General features: G+C 33.4%; 1 protein-coding gene across 1 annotated transcript in view; it reads left to right on the top strand.

The window, feature by feature from the left end:
- Positions 1 to 19,831, top strand: part of SIM2 (SIM bHLH transcription factor 2) — a 76,423-nt gene that overhangs the window by 13,265 nt on the left and 43,327 nt on the right. Inside the window, exons 2-4 of the mRNA XM_074213938.1 lie at positions 5,798 to 5,880; positions 11,397 to 11,486; positions 18,175 to 18,283. Of these exons, the coding sequence (XP_074070039.1) occupies positions 5,798 to 5,880; positions 11,397 to 11,486; positions 18,175 to 18,283 (282 nt within the window). The remainder of the gene's footprint in view (positions 1 to 5,797; positions 5,881 to 11,396; positions 11,487 to 18,174; positions 18,284 to 19,831) is intronic.

Genomic DNA, 19,831 nt, shown 5'->3' with positions numbered 1-19,831 from the left:
CTCACACATAAATGATGAATCTTTTCAGAGGATTACTGATTTAAAATAGAAATATAAAAATAAGAGAATAAGAAGGACAAGGAGTTTATGTTAAATCTATCTGATGCTCAGGACAGATTTGAAGTTGGAAAGGAAATGGTTTCTTCTCCATGTGGTACATGTATTTGTCTGTGTGTGTGTGTGTGTGTGTGTGTGTGTGTGTGTGTGTGTAAAATGAGTATGAAGGAAAGGATGGAGGAGAGAAGGAAAGAAGCTCCCTCTAATCCCTCCCCCACTGAAAAGTAAAGGGGAAAGGTTTAGAAAAGGGGTAAGAAGGCAATGAGACAAATCTCTGTATTGACTATTTGGGGTCTATGTTGGATTATTAATGACTATGTGGAAGAAGGATGGTGGCAATGAAGAAGAAAAAGATGAAGATAGTCTTTCAACACCTTGGATGATGTTGGAAACTAGGTTTGTACAGATGTACCAGCAGATTTGTAACTTTTCTAGAGGATATGGGGTGAGCATGAAAAGTGTAGGTTGGGAATAAATAATTGGAGAAAGGTGTGCAGTCATTTAAAAAGTACATAATATATATATACACACAAAGCAACATTTCTGTCTAAATGTATATATATATATATATACATATATATAACATGTACATATACATACCTGTATTGCAATATATGTATGTCTATGCATGCATTGTGACATACCTGCATATGCAAAATATATGCCTTGTGTATACAATATATGTCCTTATAAAATATATGTGTTGCATATATGCAAGCAACATAATTCATCATCTCCAGACATCACTTTGCAAATATGCCTTGTGCAACATATCTATATATGCAACCCTTGTGTGTATGCAGATATATATTATATATATATATACACACAACATATATGTATGTGTGCAGAATCTATGTTGTGTAACATGCAGGTCTGTATATAAGCAACAGATAGATTGATAGATCAATAGAATGCAATATATATGTGTCATATGTATTTGTTTGGGAGAGATTAGCAATGAATTTAGATCCAGAAGATCCCAATTCAATTCATACATATGCTGTTTACTATTGTTATGACCTTAAGCACCTCTGAAGCTGAGATTTTCTCATATATAAATTGAAGGACTTGCACTAGATGATGTCTAGAATCCCTTTCAGTAACATAAATCAATATTTCTTTGGTCCAGTATGTAATGTCCTGCTCTCCCCTGTCCCCAGCACAAAGGTTTGTGCCACTGGAATTTAATCCAGGACACAAACCCACATGAGAAGGAAAGGATTCATGGAGTATATATAAACACCCATGTAAATTTCAATCAGTTCTCTTTGGAAAGACCATGGAAAGCACAGAGAAAAAGAAATAATTTATGTGAGAAAATTAGCCCATTTTTATCTGAAGTTTCCTAATAATTGAAACAAGGGTGTGGCTTAACCTTTTTTTTCTTTTTTGCATGAATTGTTCATTTAATCATCTCTACTTTCCATTTCACTTGCAATATATAGAAACAACTCTTACAAATAGCTCAGCTCTGGTGTTAATTAATAGGAATTCTAATGATGTCAGATTTTACTGAAAGTAACCTTTCATCAATAATTTGTGGGAGAAGGGCAGAACATTTCAAAGCAAAAAATTCAATGACAGTTTTCATTCCAAGGATAGTCCTAGGAATTTTTAAAAAGATAATAAATGTTGTAAAACAAAGGAAAAATAAAAGAGGAGAAGAAAATTTACCTCCTTCTCTCCTCTCCATTTTTTACATTTGCATTATAATTAAAAAAGAGAATTTCTATCCACATTAGCAACCCAGACTGCATCCATTTGTTACAGTTGTTTAATTCATCTTTCCCAGAAACTGCAAATCTCAAGATACAGGAGAGGATAGAAGAATAAGAGGAAGTATACAAGGAGGGAAGTGGGACCCTAATTTACCAGACTTTATATTTCATTTTTCATAGTATACTCTCTGAATTGCTAGTTGACCCTAGGCAAGTCCTGGAGTTTTTAAATTGTAACTTTTTCCATTTTTCTGTCAAAAAAAGATCATGCCAGCTGGCCCCCAGCCCACAGGGGTGCTACAATGATTGATGACCTGTTAATTGCAGGTGGAGGAATAAAATGTCAAGAGACTAATCAGACAAGCAAACAAGAAGTACTAGTAGTGAAATGATTAGTAGTATAGCTCTAATTATGACTAGCAATAATTAAGGAGATAACATTTCCGAGGAATATCCATTCAGCTACCTGCCCTATGTGTCAGGCAAGAAGGAAGCATAATCAAAAAATCTTCAGCAATGAATGAAGATAAACTATTAGGGATCTTTTGGGGTTTTTTAGTAGTCTACTAAACACTGACCAATTGGTCCACTAGGATTATGTGAGATGGGAAAGGTGGGGTTAATAACTCCCTAATTCCTAAATCTCAAGATTATCATTTCCAAGGATATTACACACACACACACACACACACACACACACACACACACACACACATCAATTTCTATTAAACTCAATATGGCAATACTAGGCAGGAGTAGAAGGAAGTATTATCTTAATTGAAGAGTTTTGAAATTTCAAAATGTAGGAGACCTCCCACAAATCCTATACTGGTTTTCTGACTTCTGAATCAGCTGCCATACTCAGATCCTCAAGTCAGGGAAAGATTTCCAAAGTCTCTTAATTTGGTCCAACCCATCAATAAGGGAAAAAAAAAACAGCCTACAGACAAAAAGGCAGCCTTTAGATGCTCTGGGTCAGACTGTTGGAAAGTTTTCCCTGTTTCTCCCTGGCTACATCCAGAATGGATATTCACAAAAGGGAGTCTGGTGTCCCCCTTTAAAAGCTCCTCATGCAAATTAAGGAAATAGCCCAGATCATTCAAACCAACATTTCATCTCACTAAAAATAAAATTTAAAATTAAAATCCCACATTAGTTTAAATTTAACCCAAACCAAGCCAAAGTAAATTATGTTTTTTTTTTTGAAATCTGGGTAAGAGCCTCAATATTATTTTTTGTTGAACAGCATCCAAATTTAAAAAAAAAATTTTTTTAGTTTCAACCCCTGATGAGCTTGCCTCTTACTTACTTACAGTAGTGGGGCCTCTTCAAAAGTTTCTCTTAATCCTCTGAGTTATTAAATGCAGGATGCCTGAGAGACACTCTGCTCTCCAAGGAAAGAAAATCATTCCATAATTGTATAGAAAATTTAATAGCAGCAACTTATCACAGTGTTTGGCACATAGTAGGCACATAATAAAATTTTATTGTTCAATTGATTGGGTTTTGAGGAAGGCAGAAAGTTTAAGGGTGAAACAATAAAAAGAAATGATGTCACTTGCCAATATTTTTTAATCATGTCCAAACTCCAGATCTGGTGCCTATTCCTGCTCACTGAACTCTCAATTGTTTTCCAATTGAAAAGTGATTTCATAAAAGAATTTTTTTTAATTGGGAGAAATCTATATATCCACTCTAGGGTACAGTAGTATAGGAGGAGCTAGATGTTGAAATTAGATAGAGCAATAGGTCTGCAGTCAGGAAAATATGAGTTCAAATTTGATGGTCACCTAATCTGTATTTGCCTTACTTCTTCATCTATAAAATACAGGAACAATGGAGAAGGAAATGGTAATCACTCCAGAATCTTTGCTGAGAAAACCCCAACTGAACAACATCATGCTCATAGAGTAATAATTTTCCTTTCCTTTCCTTTCCCTCCCCTCCCCTCCCCTCCCTTCCCCTTCTGAAGTCCTGAAAGATGTTTCCATTTTGGTTCCTTGAGCCCAACTGATGTACCCAAATTTTCAACAAAGGTTCTAGTTGAACATGACTCTATCTTTTTTCTAAAAGAATGGGAATGGATAGGATGCTGTATGGTTTCTAGAAGTACTGAGCCAAGTTGGCTTGGAAACAAGCTCAAACCTGAGACAAGGATTTGGGGAATGAGATCTCTCTTCCTAGTGGGTAATCAAAATGCCAGAGGAAACCATCCAGGCCACAAGCTTTTCTTTTGCTGTAATTTCACTCTGACCAGTTGCCAGACTGCTACAAAGACTCCTCTTGCCTTAATTCTTGTTTAGTCCTTGTTTTAATACATGCTCAATTGAAGAGAATGGAGGACACATCCTCAGTCAAATCCCTTTTATCAAAGCGGACTTCACCATCCCTGCACTTAAAGCACCCCCATTCCAGTTGTTTGAGTTTTGCAACTTCATCCTGTTTTCAAGAGCTGACATTTGAAACTCAGTTGGCTTCTCTCTGGGGACTGTTCAAAGAAAAATACAAATTTCTCTCTCTAGAAGGGCGCTGGCACTTAACAGTTGGGGAAAGAGGAAAAGGATATTGCAGGAACAATATCTGGTAAAAATGCATTTCTGCAAGTAAGGGGAGCCTTTTGGAGATCCAAGAGGAAGAACAGTTTTGTTTCTAGAAAATTAGATTAAGGGGAGTAGTTCAGGTAGTCCTATGTTATTAGATAGAAATATTAACTGACTGAGGAGTTCTCAATTCTTTCCCTTCTCTCCCTCTCACTTTTCCCTACTTAATCTGTCATTTTTCTCCTCCTCCCCTTTTCCCTCCCCCTCTTCTTTTTTTTCTCTCTCCCTTTCTCTCCTGAGTCCCCCATCTCTCTTTCCTTCTATTTCCCTTCCATTCATCTTCACCCCCCTCAACCACAAACCCAGTAGGTTTTTAAATTTTAACTCAAAATTCTCTGATGTTGCCCCTTGTTTTGATAGTATCTTTGAAAACTGCCTTTTTTATTTCCAAATTCTCCACCCTCTTCTGCCATCCATGCACATCCCCTCCTACCCTATACTTGGCTAGTGAAGAAAGTGGCAATTGACTTTGAAAGAAGGGATGAACTGTTGGGGCAGACCAGCCGGAGGAGGAGTTAGCAAAAGCATAGCATAAATCCTGGTCCTGAAAGTAGTAAGAGGGAGGAGTGTTAGCCTTATGTTGGCCGCCGTGGCCGCTAGATCCTTTGCCCCTAAACAGCGAGTCTCTGGAAAGGGAGTCAGGAGCAGCGGGCATTCGTCTGCTCAGAGTGGCTCTGAAATGGAAAACTGCAATATGAAGTTGGTAGTGTCCAAGAAGACAGAGTTCCTGTTGATGACTGGGGAGTTCAGCAGGGAATTAAACAGGGGGGGGGAATCTACTTTTAATTCCTGGAAAATGTTTTCCCGAAAGAGTGCAGGAGGTGGGCGCTTACTTCCTCTAGGATTTTTCTTTCTTTGTAAACAAAATCAAAGTCCTAACTGGGAAAAGAAAGAATGAAAAAGAGGAAAACGAACTTTTAAAGGAAATATTTAGTATCAAATACCTCTCCTCCTACCCCCCCCAAAAAAAACTCAACAATTTTAGATCTGTGGAAAAAATCTGAGGAGGATCCATGGGTTGCTTTCCCTGGTTCTAATAATGGTGGTCAGAGCTAGGGAGTGGAGGAAGGACAGAGATGTATCAAGGGAAACTCACTATTCCACCATCACCATCCAAAATTAAATGCAGTAGAATATGCTTAAATTCTTTCTATTTTCTTTTTTAGCCTGATCTAGGGATGGGAGCTGGGGCCCTAGGAAGACGACCACCCTGGTGTGGGAAGCAGCCTCTGGAGGCCAGCTGTCTCCATTCAAATTGTTTCATTTCAGATTTAGAAACTCAGGGTGGATCTGTTTGTAGTCTAGGGACTCACTTCCTGTGCTTCAAATATAAAGACTCGTAGGATTTTGGAGACGTCTGGGTAGAGTCTTGGACTTCTTCAAGGACTGAATTTTATTATTCTTTTCCCCGATTTTCAGGTTTGGGAGACGCCTGGGGGCAGCCGAGTCAGATCGGACCACTGGACAGTGTGGCTAAAGAACTGGGATCTCACTTGCTGCAGGTAGAGCTTGCTTGCACCTGGGATGGGCGGAGCTGTTTGGGTGAAGGGTGTGAACGCTAGTTTTCAATAAGAGTATGCAAGAATTGTCTCCACCCAGCCTGTTTGCCTTTCTCTGAGGATTTCAAATTCTATATCTTCTAGCAACAGTACTCTACCTCAAAGAGAGAGCCCCAGGGTGCAAGCAGCACTGAAAGGCTATCAGCTTAAAGCACTTGACTAGCCATTTTATGTTATTTTTATTCTGAATTTAATAAAAAAAATAAGATGAGCATTTCTGTCTGCAAAGTAGAACAGGAAAAGGAGATTTGCTTTTAAGTATTTTCAATGCTAACTAACCAATTTTTTTCCACTGACCCTTCGGTTCTTTGTAATTTTTAAAATACTTCAATGACTTCCTTTCTTACTTTTCTGCCTTAGTTTTAACCTTGTTATTGTTATTCCCTATCCACCCTCTCAGCTTCCTTTTAAAAAAAAGGAAACACATATACATATATACATACATATATATGAATGTGTGTGTGTGTATATATATATATATATATATATATATATATATATATATATATGCAAAGTCACATCTCCATATTGTCCATGAAATGAAAATGTTGCACCATGAATTCTTGACCTCTCTATCAGGAAGATGGGTATGTTTAATTTCATTACTAGGCATCTGAAATCCTACTTGGTCATTGCAATGATAAGAGTCCTTAAGTCTTTCTTAGTTCTTTTGTTTTTATTTACAATGTGGTTATTGTAAAAATTGCTCTTCAGGGTCTGCACATTTCACTGTGCACCAATTATTACAAGTCTTATTAAGTTTGTCTTGAACCTATCCCCTTCAGCTGTGAATAGACATTTTTAAAAAGAATCAGTCACAGAAAAAAAAATATTCTAAATCGCTTATAATTAGAGAAATACAAACCAAAACAACTTTAAGATTCCACCTCACACTTAGCACTCTGGCAAATATGATAAAAGATGGTAAATGTTAAAGGAACACTTAAGCACTGTTTTTGGAGCTGTGCATCCTCCATTCATTCTGGAAAGTCATTTGGAATCATGCCTCCTAAATTAACTAAACTAAACATACCTTTTGATCTAATGGTATCAATACTAGGTCTATACTTAAAAAGAGTTCTAATAAAAAAAAGGGGAAGAACACAAAAAATATTTCTAGCAGTTCTTTCCCTAGTAGTCTAAAACAATAAACTAAGAGGGTACTTTTTCTATAAAAAGTGAATGTCTAAAATTGTGGTCTATGACCATAATGGAATGTATAATAAAATGAACAGTTCACTGAAAACTGGAAAGACCTCTATGAATGCACTATGATGCATAGTGAAATGAGCAGAAAACAGAGCTCATTTAGACCATGACTGTATTATGGAGAAAAACAACTTTGAAAGACTTTTTGACAAAGAGGTGACAAACTTAAAAATACAGAATGAGACACACCTTTTCAGTAGGTAGGAATTTGTTTTGTGGACTGTTCATATATATATGATTTTATTTTTCATTTCTAATTATTCATATAAGTGACAGTGAGTAGGAGAGAGAATAAATACTTCAAAAAATAAATACTTTAAAAACTATCTCTTTAATAATTTATGTGATTTCATCATTTGAGAGAATTTTCAGGTGAGGAAAGCTCCTTTACCAATTCAGGGCTACATCTTCTCCATAATTTTCAATCTTAACCTAAAACACTGAAAGGTTAAATAACTTGCTCAGGGTCATATGGCCAGTCTGTCAAAAGCAGATCTTCTTGGTTTCAAGGTCAGTTCTTCATCTGCTATGCCACTGCTATCTTACTATGAAATAATATTCTATTGCATTCATATCCCATAATTTGTTCAACTATTCTCCCATTGATGAACACTTCTTAGTTTTTTACTACTGCCAAAAAAAGCACATGTGTGGATATATACAAATGTGCCTTTTCATAGTAGTGTATATACGCACGCATGCATGTTTAAACACATATACATATATGTATGCATATATATATATATATCAGTCAATTAACATTATTGTCTACCAAGTATCAGCCACTGTGCTAAGAAGGAAGTTTACAAATGCCAAAAAAATCTGTTCCTTTATTCAAGCAGTTTACAATCTATACATAAAAGGAAATTGCAAAGGGAGGAGATATATATGTATGTATATAAGTACCTATATGCATATGGGTCCTTTGCCTCTTTGGTCTCTTTGAGGTACTGCACCTAGCTCAGTAGAGTTTCAAATTGTTTCCCAGAATATTTTGACCGCTATTTTAGTAAAGGGTTTGAGGCAATGTTGTATGCAGGGGCTACTGCCACTTTAAGATGACAGGAACTTCCTATTTGAGGGTCAGACCAAGTATATTAAACCCAGATACACATTGCCTTCCAAGGCAGAAACATTTATGGTGTTAGAATAAACCATTAATGATATTTAACAGTTAGGTACTGAAACTTCAAATGGAATGGTGAGTATATGTGTGAAGGAGAGGTGACAGGAAGGAATGAGAGAGAGACATAGAGCTACAATAATAACCACCACAATAACAACAAATGCAAGAACTGATATTTATATACCTCTGAAGTTTATATCATCTCATATATGTATATATATGTATATATATATATATATATTGCAATAACCCTTGAAGTTAAGAACTACAGATACTTGTAATTTTTACAAAATAAAAAACAAGGTCAGGGAGGATTCAGTGAAGAATACATGATTCTTTATAACCCTGGAATTTTACTGATTATCTAATTAAATCCAATAATTTTACAGATTAAGAAACTAAATTCTGATTAATAATGTAACAGACTCACATTTCTTTAGGTCTTTGAGTGTTTATAAATTGCTTTTTCATAAAACCTTCATGATTTATAGAATACAAGAATTATTCACCCTGTTTTCAGAGGCTGTTGGGTAAGGTTAATTTACCTAAGGTCACAAGGATAAAAAAAATCTATGATTCAGTCCCAAGTTTATTTGTTTTATTTTACTGAAACCTTTCTCTATTGCAGATGTTTGGCAGAGCCAGTCTGTTGGAATAACTTTTTGTTTGATGTTAGCCTCATAGACTTGTAGTCTTCTTTCAGAACACACTGCTTCCAGTCCAATTTTTTTAGAATCTTCTTCTCCAAATCCAGGAGTTGAGGAATAGCAAAATACCCTAAGCTAGGTATATCTTGGTTCTAAAGGCCATCATTTTCCCAAATGAAGTAATAGTGATCTACCTAACAGATCCAATTAATTTATGAAGATTGATGACTGGGGCTCTTTTCCTACCAATTAAGATAAGGAGAAAAAATTTGAAACATTGACATTTTCAAAAATGTGGGTGAGTCTCAATATATAAAATGATTTTCTTATAATACTATGAACATATTGATTTAGACTTCTATGAACTCATAAACTGAATATACTATTTTAAAATGTTTTCCAAAAACTACATTTTGCTATTATATGATTTTCTATTCTATACTATACACACATGCATATACATACAGCTACATAATAACTATTTGAAAGTGAAACAGTCATTACCAAACCTCAGAAAATCTGGCATATGAACAAATTGGGTTGGTTTATATGCTATTGAACACAAGACAAAACTAGGGAATAAGAATACAAATACCAATGTTTGATGGGTTAGTTTTGACTTAGGTGTTCAGACAGACAAGCAAAAAATCTTGACACTTATAAAAAACAGATCCTAAAAAAATGTTTTGTACTTAATACCCTTATTTGATTTATTTTAAATTTGTGTAAAGGGAAGGGATAATTTCGTGGAAAGATTCAAGACTCATAGCATTTATTACATTAAGTAAATATGTATTTGGGCAGGGCTAGGTAATGGTTATCTTGGAGCCATTCCCACATCTCCTCCTTTCCACACAAGTCATTATTAGCTCACTTTAAAATACACAAACTGTATTTTTAGCATTTTTATTCTTATTATAAATGGCACTAATAAGGGCAAAATGCTATGAATTTAAATGAAAACTTTATAAGGAAGCAATTTCACCCAATTAATGATATGATGATTATGGCTAAAATGGAATTCTTGTATGATCAGTAAGTTATAAAATTCTGAGATTTGTAATCATACACACTAGCCCCTATCTTTAAAATTTGTATTTGATTATTTGTATTTGTAATTTGATTATTATTATAGGTTTTGAGAAACTGAATAACAATTATTTTTCTTTCTAGCTATAGAATAACCTATGTGCTATTTTTCACATTCAGTTGAAATTGTTTCAAAGAAGTTATTGAGAAATTATGCAAATAAATCCATCAAAATTTTTTTATATTATTTAGAAATTATTCCAATGGTTGATACTTTGACATGTCAGGGTTCAGAAAGTATTTATGTCAACTCTACAACAGGCTAGTTGACAAAGTTTTTCTAGCAAAACTGCATTTGAGATAAAATTATTCCTTTCAATATTGCTCCTATTTTCTTATTAATATTCCAAAATAGAGGTCAAAATCAAACCATAATCTGGTTTCAATTATATAATTACAAAAGTAAAATTTTAGGCCACTAATTAATTTGGAATTGTTTTAGATTGATGGGTAATGTATACTATTTAAAGAAAAAACTAGTTATTTTGGTTCAGAATTTTGAAATGCAAATAGACAAATAAAAACAACTACATATTCTTTGCACTCAGATCATTTCTCTAAAACATGTTATTTCCTCAGTCTTCATATATGTAATTATATATTTATTTTTCTCTGACAAACCTCTATAATTTTCCATCAAATAGTTCTTGGGAAGGAAGTGACAACTACTTAAGCAGTGCTTTTTAAAATATCATTTGTTTAGTAGACATCTTTTTCACTGCCACTTTTGCAATTAGTACTTTTTTCATTGCAAACTTCAAATAATTATTCAGAAGACATTCATTTTTTAAAAAGACAAATCATCTCCATTATTTAATAAAAAATTTAAGAGTCATTTAATTAAAAAAGATTTTTTGGAAGAATGGGTAAAGAATAGTCATCAAACAATATTTAGTGTATGCTTGAAAATTAAATGTATGCCAAAGTGGTAGAAAGTATTTCTACCAATTATGACAACAAATTGTCTTTATGGTCCTAGATTTTTTTCCTTATGACATTTCTCAGGGTTTTCGGTAAAGGATTTTTAAAAAATCAATAGAGGCACCAAACATATTGCTTCTGTGCTAAATATGCACTAATATTAAGCACAAATTCAATGAGACCAGATTCAAGAATAATTTAAATTTACTTTTATTATATAAATTTATAGTTTTAATTAATATAATAATTAAATAAAAATTATAATATATCATTAAATAATTAATGATATAATTTTATAATTTTTCAAATTACAAATACTCAAGAGAGTATCAACAATTTTATAGAGTGTATGTACAGTACTAAATAGTGTTTTGGTTTATATTTAAGAAGTATATGAAATTGAGTATATAAAATTTTAAGTACCTAAATTGCTATTACATTTTACCCAGAATCTTTCTCTTTTACAGACCTTGGATGGATTTGTTTTTGTGGTAGCATCTGATGGCAAAATAATGTATATATCTGAAACAGCCTCTGTACACCTAGGCTTATCTCAGGTAGGAGTCACTCCATATTCAACTAAAAAAAAAATCTAATTCATTGTCTCTATGAATTTTGACAATGTTTCCCAGCACATAAATGGGTAAGTGTAACTTTCTGTTTGCTTTGTATAAATGATCTACTAATTTGCCATTGTACAATCGTTTTGTATGGGGGTGGGGGAGATACCATATACCCTTTCTTCTATTATATTTTATTTTCTTTTTTCCTTTGAGGTTAATACCAGTATATCCTTGCAAAACTCAATCATGTATTGAAATTCAGTATGAAACTTTAACCGACTGCTTATATGGTAATGCTATACACCTCTGGAAAAAAAAAATTACAAAGGGGAGATTTTGAGTCCTTACTTTCTGCATTGCATATGATACTATGAGTTGCCATGAAAGAGAGAAAAGTTTAAAGTGGAACATGAGTTTTATGGTAAAAGTGCTTTTGAGAGACAAGTAAAAAAATGGAGGGCTAGATTTATGAGTGTTCACATGGAATTTAGGATAATTTTTCCTGCGTTTTTTCGCCTAGTTCAGTGGTCTTTCCAGAGAAGCATTTTATGGCTTGTGATAGAAAGTCATAAAATTCAATTTACTACTGTTTTGCTCAGTAAGAAGTGAAATAGCTTGAAAATATTTAGAAATGTTGTCTTTCTTGGGAAAGTGCAATTCATGGCAAATGAAGTCTTTCTATTAAGTCTTAGTATAACATATCCTTGGGTCAGTGTTCAGTTAAATTTGTGAGTTACCTTCATGTTTGGAGATAATAGTTTCGCTTAGCCAGAAAGATCCAATCAGTACCTTGATTTCATCATAATATAAATTAACTATCATGAAGAATCATCATGAAAAATAATGTTTTTCATAATTTGAGGAATGAAAATTACTCTAAGATGAAAAGTAATCATAAAATTTTACAGGATGCTTTGTGGAGTAATCAACAAGAAACTAGAAAGAAAATTAGGTTGCTAAAACAAACCTAAAAATGCTAGAAGAGCTACCATCATTGTATCAATTTATAAATGCAACTAAATCAAAATAAAATATGTCAAATAATGTGACTCGAATTTCCTAATTGAAAAAATACCAACTTGAAAAAAAGCCTTGATATTTTTATTCATATTTAGGTATATTCCTTCTTATCCTATAATTGAAAATGGATATTTAAAAAATGTTGGCTCATTTATATGTGTGCACTTTTTCATATTAATGTGTTTGTGGATATGTACTGTACTTAGAAAAACACTTTGAAATGTGAAAATTGTTTTAAGTTCTTTTTCCTTTTCAAAATTGTGCTTTCTTCTTTGTTTGTTGGCTGCTTCATTTCTATGCTAATATTTTTAACTCCAGTGTAATATAACACTTCCGTATAGTAGCATAGAATATTACTTTTTAAATAGAAAAATGTTGTGATCTCTGTAAACACCAGTATGACTTTTTGAATTTCTACTGGGTCTTAGTTTTAATTATTCAGCACTTTCTATGTCACACAAGACAGAGAATGCTTCTTCGGGAGTTTTCTTTCTGAAATCAATGGAAGATTTCTTGGTTACTTAGAGTATTTTTCCTCTTTTCTGGATCTCCCTTCCTTCCTTCATTTGTTCCTCCCTTCTTCCCTCTCTCCTCCTTCTTTCCTTCCTTTCTCCTTTCCTTCCTTCTTTTTGTCCCTTCTTTCTTTATTTTTCTTCCTTCCTTCCTTCCTTCCTTCCTTCCTTCCTTCCTTCCTTCCTTCCTTCCTTCCTTCCTTCCTTCCTTCCTTCCTTCCTTCCTTCCTTCCTTCCTTCCTTCCTTCCTTCCTTCCTTCCTTCCTTCCTTCCTTCCTTCATTTCACTCATTCATTCTGCATTTACTTAATACTCTCTAGGTGCATAAAACATTACTTTCTGAATTTACCATATTACTGATTACCATATTACAAGATTACTGATCAGTTCAGTCAATTCACAACAAAAGTCTTGAAGTCAGGAAGGAAAAATCATACCAAAAAGTCAGTTCAGTAAATATGATCAATTCAATAACTTAAATGACCCTAGAAATAATTTATCATTACTGTGCTAAATTTATTTTCTGTTAACAGCTTTAGAAAAAGGCATATACAAATATATTCATGCAGAAAAATATATGTGGGTCTGTGTTTGTTTCATATATGATAGATACAAGCAGAAGAAAACACACTAATTATATGAATCCTTGATCTAGACAATCAGTAAATTATTTCCTTGAAATATGAAGAAAACGGGGCAGCTAGATGGCACAGTGGATAGAGCAATGGCCCTGGAGTCAGGAGTACCTGGGTTCAAATCCAGTCTCAGACACTTAATAATTACCTAGCTGTGTGGCCTTGGGCAAGCCACTTAACCTCATTGCCTTGCAAAAAACTAAAAAAAAAAATATGAAGAAAAATAGAAAAGTGTCATAGTGACAAAAATGAACTCTGGTGATAATATATTACAGATTACAAAACAAACACCTGGTTAAATCAATTAAGTTCTTAAATATTCGGTTTTTTAAAACTTGCCCTTGTGTAAATAAAGCAACTAATGAATTGACTGTTTTTTCCCTTTTTTAACTAGTTTGTCTATATATCTAAAGATAGCTGTAAACTGCTTTAAGACAGGTATGAACAGTTAGTGTTTTGGGAGTCTAGTATAGTGATTGGTTTAGATGACCTACAACAAATATTTGTTTAAAAACTACCTCCTATTTATAGTAATTTATCATAAGGAAATCTAGCCAATATTCAAAATGTGAATTTTCATGAAATGGAAAAATTCCTAAAGGTCAAATGGATAATACTCCCTTCTGTCTCTCTCTTCTCAGTCTTTCTGTCTGTCTGTCTCTGTCTCTGTCTCTCCTCTTTCTAGTGCTTTGGACATTCTCCTTCTTTCTCTTCTGACATCATTTCTTATTTTTTGTAAACATTTTCATATATTGGAACATTTGGTCAATATCTGAAGCTCCCTTGACTTTTTGTTTACAAATATCCCTCCTTGATGATAAAAAAAGAAAACCCACAAAACTCCTTCTATCAAACTCTTCAAATTCTTCAAAATTTTCAATCCATGTGTCCCTCAACAATAGAAACTTTACAGATCTTACAAGGAATTAGACCTACTTAGATGACTTTGGTTGAGTTGTCATGTTAATCAAACATCTAGTTACCCAGATAAATAGTAAGGGAGAAAACAAACATAATCTTATTATCAAACTTCGGTATCAAAAACCAAAGTGAGCTGTCCAGAATGAAGGGTAGATCCCTTTAGCATAAGTTCTGTGTACACAGCTCAAGCTTCTGAGTTGGAAAAGCCAGATGTAGTCTCACTGCCCCCCCCCAGGGGGTAAATGGGCACCAAAAATATTTTGCCATATAAATTTAGATTGCTAATGTAATTAAGGAAAAATTTTTTAAAGGGAAAAAACAAACCTTGTATCTATCCCATGTTGAGGAATACATTCTATATTCTTAAAGGGTCTTTGTGATTTACATTTTCTAACAGAATTATATACAATAAAACATCTTTTCAAACTGATATAGAACTTTAATGATATTACTTAAATGTATATAAAAAGGTTCTATGTGTTTGTGATAATTTTATATGACTGATATTTAAAATCATTACAATAAACACAACTTTTTTTTAAGCCATTGGGCTAAATGGAACCACAGTCAACTCCTTTCACTTTTTTTTAAGGTTCTTCCAAGGCAAATGGGGTTAAGTGGCTTGCCCAAGGCCACACAGCTAGGTAATTATTAAGTGTCTGAGGCCGGATTTGAATTCAGGTACTCCTGACTCCAGGGCCACTATCCACTGTGCCATCTAGCTGCCCCTCCTTTCACTTTCAATAGTAGGTTAGGGAGGTTAAATTTTTATTTTTATTTGAACATAGGACTTAAGATCTGTGGTCAAAATCATTTAATTTACAAGTGCTGAATTTTCAAAATTATCCAAAGCAAAACAATCTGTGCTTTAAGTGTACCAGACAGGTTTCTCCTTCCCAAACATAACTCATAATATATTAACTAAGTTCCAAATTTATAATTTTTTTCATAAGAAGAAAAACTATTTAGTTAAACATTTGAAAAACCTCAGCAAGAAAATAATTCATATTGTAGTACCATGGAGGGCTTATTGATATCAAAATGTTACACTTAGATCTGTTTTATGGAGATGATTTTATTTCTTTATGAATCATTCATATTTCTTTCAAAAATTAAAAACATAATTACATTTAATAACTAATATGATACTAAAGCAGTATTTCCAATTTAAAACAGTATAAATTATATTTGTGTACATGATAAAATCATGATTAATAAAATGTTATAAAGATTTTAATAAATATGTTTTCCTCTTTTTTAAGTGAGGAATTTAAAATTGTGAATTTTTAACTTTTTAAAATAAGTTTAATTGTTTTTTACATTACCTTGTTTGATCTTTATAATTTTGTTACATTCACTTTGAATTTTTTGAATATATTTGTTATTTCTGTATCTTATTTTTAAGAAAAAAAGCTACCCTTATTCATTCTCCCATATCACTCTTTACTAATCTAATATCTTAAATTATAATGGTTATAATTATGATTATTCCCTGTCCTGAAAGCAAAAATGTTTTGTCTTGATTGAATGTCTGTAAAATGTACATTATTAACATAAACAGTAAGTATAAATTTGATCTATTTCATTAAGAAGGAAAAATATGCCAAAGTTATTCATGTGAATAAATATTTAATTGGTACATCAGTGGAAAACCAGGTTAAGGTGATGGGAAATGGGTTCTGATTTCTGTAATCCAGTTCTTTCTGTTGCTCTATTTGCATAATAGGGGCAGTTAGGTGGCACAGTGGATAGAGCACTGGTCCTGGAGTCAGGAGTACCTGAGTTCAAATCCAGCCTCAGACACTTAAATAATTACCTAGCTGTGTGGCCTTGGGCAAACCATTTAACCCCATTGCTTTGCAAAAACCTAAAAAAGAAATCCTGCCTCTAGTTGCATAATACTAAGAAGAAATATTCCATAAATAAATCAGAAAATAGAATCGTAAAAACCATAAGAACATGTTTATTTTGTAGTCTAGGCAACTAAGTATATATGAGAATAAAAATGTAATTCTTACATTTTAGCAAGTGAATGAATTGGCTCAACAGACTATAGTAGATTAAATTACTTCAATTTTCCTTTGCTTCTCTGATTTGTATGACCCAGGATTTATATACCCTGGTGAAGAAATGAGTAACTGTTGTCATTATATAAATTATTTTCATTTCCCTGTTCACATCACTTCATCAATTCCTAAAGTTTTTCTGAATTTCCTCTGAAGCTGTCTATTTCATCTTTCTTGTAATATTCCATTATATTCACGTATCACAGTTTAACCAATCCTCCCCCTTAGCTTCTAATTTTTGGCTAATATATAAAAAAAGCTGTGATAAATATTTTAGTGTATTAAGATTCTTTTTCTCTGATTCCTTTGGGGGTATAAACCTTGTAGTTATAGTTGGGTCAAAGGCCATAACCAGTTTGATAACTTTTGGGTTATAGTTCCAAATTGCTTTCCTTCCAGAATGTCTGGAGCAATTTACAGCTTCATTAATCAGTGTGCCCCTCCAATATTCATCATTTCTCTCTTTTGTCATCTTTGCCAGATAGATGTAAATTGCTGCAACTTAAAGCTTCAATGGCCAAGAATTAAGCTACAAATGAACTTCAGTTCTATCCTGTTGATTGTAAGGAATACAATGCAATGTTACCTTGCCCAGGCAGCAATTTCTTGTTTGGATGAAGTTTCTAGTATAGGTTATATCTACATATTCAACACAGCTAGAAATAGCTAGTGACCAATTATTGGAAAGCAACATTAGCAAATAGACTATTCTGGAATTTAACAGAGAAAATGATTAGAAGACTGTATGATGGCCATAGAACTAAACTTAGAATGGATTCAAAATAAAAAAGAACTCACAGATATCCAGGTATATTTTGATTCAGTTCAGAGCAATGGAATTCACACTGTTACATTTGGTAGACAGAATAGTAACACACTTCTGGCAGCATTAGATAAAAGAGACTTGGGTGTGTCTATGGGCCATGGTTCAGTTCAAAAGAAAAATTAAAATCCCTTAGAGAAGTCAAAGTCTGCATTAAATTCTTCAAAATGAGTCCTAGTCTTAGTTCTATGTGCTTATTCAGTTTCTTAATTGGCATTCAGATAAATTGGTTAATTTGCATGCTGGATCTTCATAATGGAAATTTTCTAATGTTTTCTTAAGTTTCCAATGGAAAAATGTATATTTTCACATCAATGACAATACTAAACTATTGGTTTTAGGATTCTCATCAGATAGAAACGATTATGGAGTCCACAAAAAACATTTGTATTTATGGATGAGTTAGAAGAATTGCACTCATTTTTGCACATCCCACTTTTCCCTACTAAGAATTTTCTTACCTCTAGGACTAATCTAGAAATTCCCATCAAACCTATCATGTGTCATATGCACTAGTCGTTTACTAGTCAGTGCTTAAGGAAAACACCATCATATGGTGAAAACTGTCAATGGCCAGAGAGTCTTAAAGTCTATAGGTAATGTGGTTTATGAATCTATGGAAATTGCACAAACACCTCCATTGGAGAGATTTTTAATAATGGAAAAAGATCATGTGCATACTCTGATGCTTTACTTCTCTGACAGGTGGAACTCACTGGCAATAGTATTTATGAGTATATTCATCCTTCTGACCATGATGAGATGACAGCTGTTCTTGCCGCTCACCAGCCTCTTCATCATCATCTCCTACAAGGTATTATCTCAACCAAAATGAAAACATGCCAAGATAAGTATGCTTTTAATATTAGCTGTCAGTTTTTCTTCTCCTAGTGCTTACCAAAGGGCTAGTGTATACCAGCCCAATAAAAACGGTGAAAACAGAGACTAATTCTGACCAATCAATTAGTCAACAATCATTAATCAAGCACCTTTTATATGCAGACCCTGTATTAGGTACTATTCATAAAATAGAAAAGTAAATCCTTTCTCTAAAGGAACTTACATTATACCATAGGCACAACATGCCCAAATGCTCACCACCCAGTGTTCTGGGGAATGCATGGACATATAAATAGAGGACCAGGGACTCAGTCCTAATTCCAAAGAGCTCCAAAATATCAAGTAATAACATTACCTTTTATACCTAGTTAGAAATACTCCAAGGACAAAGTTAGACTCTTAAGTCCTGTCAGTTCAACAATGCCAAAGTACATGTAATCACTGTTCGCTGATCAGTCTCTAACTAGCCAGATCTCTATGAAATATAATGCTAAAAGAAGGAACTTCATGCATCTGTCAGAGAAACCTAAACAGCAGTAAGAAAAACATGTGTTCTGGTTCTATTGTTTCCTCTTTAGTGAACTGATTAGGTGATTACTTCAGCAGTCATAAAATCTAGCGGGGATCAACCAAAAATCTCATCTTTTACAGGAAACCTTTCTCAAAATTCTGATAACCTTCCCTCTTTTTAATTATTTCATATATATATATATATATACGTATATATATATATATATATATATATATATATATATATATTCCCTGTACATTAATTGTACATATTTGTTTGCTTATTGTCTTCCCCAAAAGATTGGAAGCTTCTTTCAATTGTCTTTTCCCTCTTTTTTTTTAATCTCCAGATCTTAGTACAAAGTCTGGGACATAATAGGTGTTTAATTTATTGATTATTGACTAAAGAGAATCTAAAAATGATACAAATGCAATGCATATCTTTGGTTTGAAGGAGGAAAGAATGAGAATTGTGTTAAAATGATGATTTATTTTATCCTATATTCCCAAAGGAAGAAGTCTGCGGACCTTAGGATTTGCCTACTTGCATAGCAATTCAAGAAATAATTGATTCTGTACTACGGTTGAACAATCAACAAGAATTTATTAAACACCAAACACTGGGGAGCCAAAATCAAAAATGGAAAGAGTTTTTTCTTTCAAGAACCTTCCATTCTAATGGAGGAATTCAACATGTGCATATACACATACTTACAAACATACATACATATATATTTCTATATTAAACAATACATATATGAAATAGACACAGGAAGGGTACTTGAATTCATGGGGACTAGGAAAGGCCTCCTGCAGAAGACAATTCTTGAACAAATTTTGAAGGGAACCAGGATATCCTCGAGGGTGAAGTGAGTAAGGAGAACATTTCAGGCATGGAGAACAGCCTATGACAAGTCATGTTAAATAAGGAATGGAGCATTTGGGGAGAACAATAAGTTGAACTGTATAGTTGGATCTAAGAGTGAGTGAAGAGGATTAATGTTTAAAAAAA

Source organism: Macrotis lagotis, chromosome 1 (assembly GCF_037893015.1).
Source record: "Macrotis lagotis isolate mMagLag1 chromosome 1, bilby.v1.9.chrom.fasta, whole genome shotgun sequence".
In the NCBI taxonomy this organism is placed as follows: domain Eukaryota; kingdom Metazoa; phylum Chordata; class Mammalia; order Peramelemorphia; family Peramelidae; genus Macrotis; species Macrotis lagotis.
Note: the sequence above shows the minus strand (reverse complement) of the source record. Positions and strands in the feature narration are given on the sequence as shown.